The 6372-nt window shown below is 41.0% G+C and overlaps 1 protein-coding gene across 1 annotated transcript; it reads right to left on the minus strand.

Annotated features, from left to right (window-relative positions):
* Positions 1-508: 508 nt before the first annotated feature.
* Positions 509-5197, minus strand: LOC149847749 (putative cinnamyl alcohol dehydrogenase). Its single transcript, XM_089998622.1, has 5 exons — positions 5017-5197; positions 4704-4817; positions 4367-4594; positions 2654-3093; positions 509-1037 (listed from the first exon to the last, which is right to left on the minus strand). The coding sequence occupies exons 1-5, from the start codon at positions 5103-5105 to the stop codon at positions 841-843; spliced, it is 1068 nt and encodes a 355-aa protein (XP_089854748.1). The 5' UTR covers positions 5106-5197; the 3' UTR covers positions 509-840.
* Positions 5198-6372: the final 1175 nt, after the last annotated feature.

A 6372-nucleotide genomic window follows, 5' to 3' on the forward strand; every position in this document is an offset into this window, starting at 1 on the left:
TGCTTTCAAACAAAAGTTCACAACTACTTCCCCCGACTTCATTTACCTCCGTTCCCAAATAGAGCCCAAGAGAAGTTGGGTTTCATCAAACTACTGTAACTGCCACAGACACCCACCGATTTCCTCAGGTACCATCCTCCCAAATGCAGCCTTCAAGATTTTATTTGGTTTTTAAAATAACACTCTTACTTGTGACTATGGGAAATTTTTCTTGAGTAGCCAATAGTACAAGAATTTGCCCAAATAAAAATAAATATCTTTTTTTTTTTTGAAAGGCAAGCTGGGGTTAAGCGGGCCCCTACCAGAACAACAGCTGCCACATGTGACAGTAGGGATTCGATCCTGAGTCTTCAAGTTGACACAGGATCCCACTTACCGCATGGGATACCACCACGGTGGTAAACAAATATCTTTCTTTGCTTGGAGAGTTCTCCAAGAGTACAATATTGGGTGCCCCACTTGTTCACAAAGAAAAAAAGTACACCAAACCAAACACTCTATGAACAGATGATCCCAAAGACATGTATTATACTCATTTCACATGAAACGTATTATAATAAGAACAAAGCAACGTGGCTTGGAACTTTGAATACCGCCACACCGACCTTTTATAAGAGAACTTTGGACACCAAGAAACACAGTACACTACATACACTTTTAAACTCTCCCACCATACTGCAAATAAAGCAAAAGAAAGAGGCAGGGTTAAGCAGACCCCCTACCGGTTATAAACTATACCATTGGGATTTGAACTTGCAACGTCTCAACACAAGGTGACGTTCACTAGCTGCTCCTACCAGACAAGCAGAGCCCCCGTTGGTCAAATTTGATGTTGTACAGTCAAAGGTTGCTAGCAGCAACGTCTATGACGAACCTGTACCTTACATCGTTCCTCTCCAACCTCTCCATTGCCTTGTTCACGTAGTCCATCTTTACGATCTCGTTGATGGAAGTCACCCCTTTCTCTGCACACAACTCCAGCAACTCTTGTGTCTCTTCCATGCTCCCTATGAAGCTTCCCGTGATTGCCCTCCTAGCTGACGTTTTACACCAGAAATTATTATTATTATTATTATTATTATTATTATTATTATTATTATTATTATTATTATTATTATTGTTATTGGTTAGGCTAAGAGAAGACTCCCACACCACAAATTGATAGACATCTTGGATTGGGAAAACCAGAAGTCCCTCTTAATTACTCACCAGGGAGTAATGCTTCCTATTGGTTTTGAATCGTGGTCGTCTCATGTCAGGTGACAAACCACAGTTGCCCTTAGTCAAAAAAAGGCAGTACCCTTGCCAAAGAGAGTGAGAACAAAAAAAAAAACCCATCGTAGTCAAAGAAAATGCACCAATTGAGCGTCAGAGTCAAGTTTCAAGTGCCTCTCCCTTTCCATTTCAAATACCTGCTTGAGGTATAAAATCACATTTTTGTCTTTTTTTTTTCTATAACTCGTCTTATATCTATGTTATTTTATGGTCTTTCTCTAAACCAGCCAACAATAAAGGGTTTTTAGTCAAGTCAATGATTTCATGACGAAGCATAACTAGGGGTGTCAATGAGTCTGGTTAGACCCTTACCAAACCCTATATATGAGGTCAGGGTTTGGTGATGAACAAAGAGGCCCCATTAGAATCCAGATCAGACTCAAAGGGTCCGTTTAATATATGAAATCCGGTATGTTTTGTGAAATTTCATACCAAACTCAGGCCTGACTTGAGTTACGACTAAGATCCACAAATTTTCAATGTAAAAAAGACAAAACATATCATTTTAAGGGTCCAGGTCTGGTTGATGTAATCCTTAAAGGATATGGGTATGGTTTATCTTATAGTATGTCTGATTAGACCCGGGTCTGAATCCGATACCAGCACCTGGGTCTGAACTAAACCCGACTAGTTGACATAAATATAAAGGCGAACGGCTAAATGAAAAAAAAAACATTACGTGGCTTTTTACAAATAGCTGATAAGTTAGGCACCTTATGTAAATTACTCTAAAGGAAAAAAGGCATCCATTGTTAAAGTCTAGAAGTTGTTTTTGCTTTTGGACATCTTTGGTCCCTTTTGGATCAACCTTCCAACTACCACCACCATTGAAGACAATTTACTAGTTAACCAACCCTATATGCTTTTTATTTTAGTCCACAAAAAATATCAATAATAGTTTGTCTGGTCTCTCCTTGGTCTTCTAGAAGATAAAAGAAAATGCTTCGACTTGCATCTTGTTTTATTAAAACAAAGTTGTGGGTGCATGTAATTTTCCGAAGGCCTTAAAATGTTTCAGTTATTTCAGATTTATTTTTAATGCCTGCATAAGGTGTAAAATCATGTTTTGTTCTTTTTTGATGAAATAATTCAACTTATGCTTTTCATCAAAGAAATCATTAATTAATGAGGACATTTTAATCACTTCTTTTGGCTAATAACAGATCAACTCACTAATTTCAGGACTAAGAATGTCTTTGAAACATGTATGAAAAAAAAACATGTGATTTTTTGTAAATAAATAAATGATGAGTTAGGTGGTTTTTTGTAAATTAGTATTTCTTTTTTATGACGAAGAACACTTGCTAAAAAACAGGCCACTTAATAGACCCCACCATCTGAACAGAAAAAGAAAGAAAGATGGAAGTATGGAACTTACCCAAAGTAACTGCAGGAGTGATGAATTGCAGGGCACCAGGCACAGCACCAATCAAGATAAGCCTACCATCTACTTTCAAGAGAGAAAGGTATGGCTCAAGTGGGTGCACTGCAGGGATGGTGTCAATGATATAGTCTAGGCTCTCTGCTGCTGCTTGCATCTCGGCTGGGTCTGAGCTCACCAGGTAAGCGTCTGCACCTAGCTGCTGCATTGCCTCTTCCTTCTTCTTCTCGGACGAGCTGATCACAGTCACATGGTGCCCAAATGCCTTGGCTACCTTCACCCCCATATGCCCCACTCCGCCCAAACCAAGAATGCCACCCTTGAACCCACTTTTCCCTAGCCCAAAGTGCTTCAATGGGCTATAAACAGTTACCCCAGCACATAAAAGAGGTGCAACTTGCTCCAGTGGTAGGTTGGCTGGAACACGGACCACAAACCTACACATAGTAAACATAGAAAATGTTGGTGCACTTTCCTCTTATAACCCACTCTTTGGTTAACTGGGAGAAATCCACCAATTTTGAGGTCGCCCCCCGGTAGGTGGGTACTAGCATTTACGTAGCCCCTGTTTCTGGCCCACCAAGAATTGTACATTTCAAGTTGAAGAGATGTCACAAGTTTCATATACACAGAGTGTGTCAAGCCCTTGTTCTATTCCTAATTGAGCTCTGCTCGTATATTTCAAGTTGAAAAAATGGCACGAGTTTGATGCCCATGGAGATGGGATGCAAACAGATCAGATCCGGATCAGTTAAATACATAAGAAAGTAGGATCTGGATCAGGTCAGAACAGCCAAAAATTATAAAAGTGTATACTGGATCCAATCTGTTTGCATCTCTAGTTAAGACTAGGGTGCCAATGAGTCAGGTTTGACTTGAACCCGACCCCTACCAAACCCTATAGGGTCAGGGTTTGGTAACAAATAAGAAGGCCTGTTTAGAATCCGGGTCAGACCCAAAGGGTCTGATTAATATATGGAGACAGGTATGGTTTGTGAGATTTAATACTAGACCCGAGCCTTACCAGAGTTCCTATTAAGATCTGCAAATTTTCAATGTAAAAATGATAAAAACATTATTTTATCGGGTCTGGTCCATGTCTGGTTCATGTAATTCTTATAGGATCCGGGTATGGTTTTTTTTATGGTGGGTCTGATTAGATCTAGGTTCGGACCCGATACCACCATCTTAAGTCAGGTTTGGGTCTGAACCAATTGACACCCCTAGTGAAGACCCATGGAGTGTGTTCCTTGCCCGAAGGTTTACTGAGAGAAAATGCTGACTCTTTCCTAATTTAATAAACGAGTAACCCGACACGACCCGCCAACCCATTTAATAAATGGATTGGGTCGGGTAAACGGGTTTTCAGGTTCGCGGGTCGGGTTGGCGGGTTGACGGATCGGGTTGTCAGGTAGGCAGGTTGGCGGGTCGGGTTGACGGGTCGGGTTGGCGGTCCGGTTGGCGGGTTGACGGGTCAGGCAGACAGGTTGGCGGGTCGGGTTGGCAGGTCGTGTCAGAAATTGCCACCCCTAGCAAAAAGGCATACTCTCTAAGATGAACTTGTGACACCTTTTCAACATGAAATATACGAGCTGACACACCTAACCAGGTGTGTGGAACCATCATGGGCTCCTAAAACCACTTTTTGTGACATATAAAAGAACCAACAAAAAGGAAGAAGGATTTGCGGTCAATGGGTTTGGATCTTACTTTTGCTCCACCACCATGGTGCTAGCAAACCCTCCTTGAGTGGGCTTCCCATCATGGTAAACGTCGTTGTACGTCCAGATTCTCTTGTTGCAATACTGCTCCGTGTTCGTTTGGCACAAAGAGCAAGACCCACAAGACCCAACTATGCACCCTACCCCAACAATTTCTCCAACCTTGAATTTGGTCACCTTGGAACCCACCTCCAAGACCTCACCCACCACTTCATGCCTGTCAAATGAATACCATCATGATTATAGTGCCCTAAAAAGTATGAATTGCATATATATGATGATATGAAAGATAAGAGCCAGAGTGGCTTGCTTTAAGGGAGACATACCCAGGGACCATAGGATAGCTTGAACCATTAAAATCATTCCTGATTTGGTGGAGATCTGTATGGCAGATGCCACAGTAGATTACCTTGAGAAGCACATCTTCTGGGCCTGTGTTTCTGTTGGGTCATCAAAATTTCAGCAAGATTTTTAGATATATATATATATATATATATATATATATATATATATATATATATATATATATATATATATATATATATATATATATATATATATATATATATATATATATATAGAGAGAGAGAGAGAGAGAGAGAGAGAGAGAGAGAGAGAGAGAGAGAGAGAGGGATCTACCTGATGGTGTAGGTAAAGGGAGCAAGTATCCCTGTTGCATCCTTGGCTGCCCATCCAGTGATGGTCCTCCCAGCGTCTGTGATGGCCATGTTATCCTCTTGTTGGTAGAAACAGAGGGGAGAGGGGAGTATGAGGTGAAAATGTATAAAGTAGACAAACCCTGTGGCCCTTCTTTGTGCGGTAGAACTGTTCTTGATGTGAAGGTTTTTATAGAGTAGAATAGGATGGTGGCCCACGTCGGTGTCGTAGAGAAAAAAGAAAGCAAACCTCAAGAGGGTGAGAAATGAAGGGCAAATTCCTCGAGACGGCCAGGTGGAGGTGGAGGTGGAGGTGGGGCTGGGGATGGGGATGGGGGCAGCCAACCCTCATCTTTCAGAGGTGCGGGTCAAGCTTGCCCATCATCCACACAAATCTACCCATGACATCTCTCTCTCTCTCTCTCTCTCTCTCTCTCTCTCTCTCTTTAGACACCTATTACTAAATAAAACATGCTATTAGATTTTTATGAATTTTTAGTATATTTTTCAAAATTCTACGTATCTATATGCTTGTTTTTATAGGAATCACTTTTTGGAACATTTGATTCCTTGATAGGTTTTTATAAGGTTTCAAAAACCAACAGCCCATAATTTTCATAATTTTAGAGGCACTAAATATCCTTTTTTCATCCAAAGTGCAAGTTGATTTCTAGTAAATCAATTGTGCTGAACACATCTATGAGGTCAAAATTTTAAATAAAAAATAAAAAATCTACTATCATGTTTCATTTAATATATATATATATATATATATATATATATATATATATATGAGAGTTACTAGAATATGAGAACTATCAGTGTTGTGAGAGGTACCTGAAGCGTACGCCTCAGAGGCGAGGCGCACGCTCAAGGTACTGAGGCGTTGCTGTGATGCGCCCCTCATCAACCTCCGACCAGTTGTGACCACCGACCACCGGAGTTGCTGTGCTGCAGCTGCTGCTCAGTCTTCTCCGACCACCGGACGACCGGCATATCCCTCGCTTCCGTACCAGCTGGGCGGGTGGTCCTTCTCTTACTGCCTCCCCTCCCACCGCTTCACTTCCATTCCAGTTGTGAGAGGCGTACGCCTCAGTACCTGAGGCGTACGCCTCAGAGGCGAAGCGCAGGCTCAACGCCTCGCTTCGCCTCATCGCATTTAACAACCTTGAGAACTATCATGTGAACCGAGCATTTAACACATTTTTTTTGCAAATCCAATCACATAGATGTGTTGATCATGTATTTTTTTATAAAAAATATAATTATTAGATTATGAATTTTATATATATATATATATATATATATATATATATATAGAGAGAGAGAGAGAGAGAGA

This window comes from Nuphar pumila, chromosome 1, assembly GCF_984573655.1.
Source record: "Nuphar pumila chromosome 1, dmNupPumi1.hap1.1, whole genome shotgun sequence".
NCBI lineage: Eukaryota > Viridiplantae > Streptophyta > Magnoliopsida > Nymphaeales > Nymphaeaceae > Nuphar > Nuphar pumila.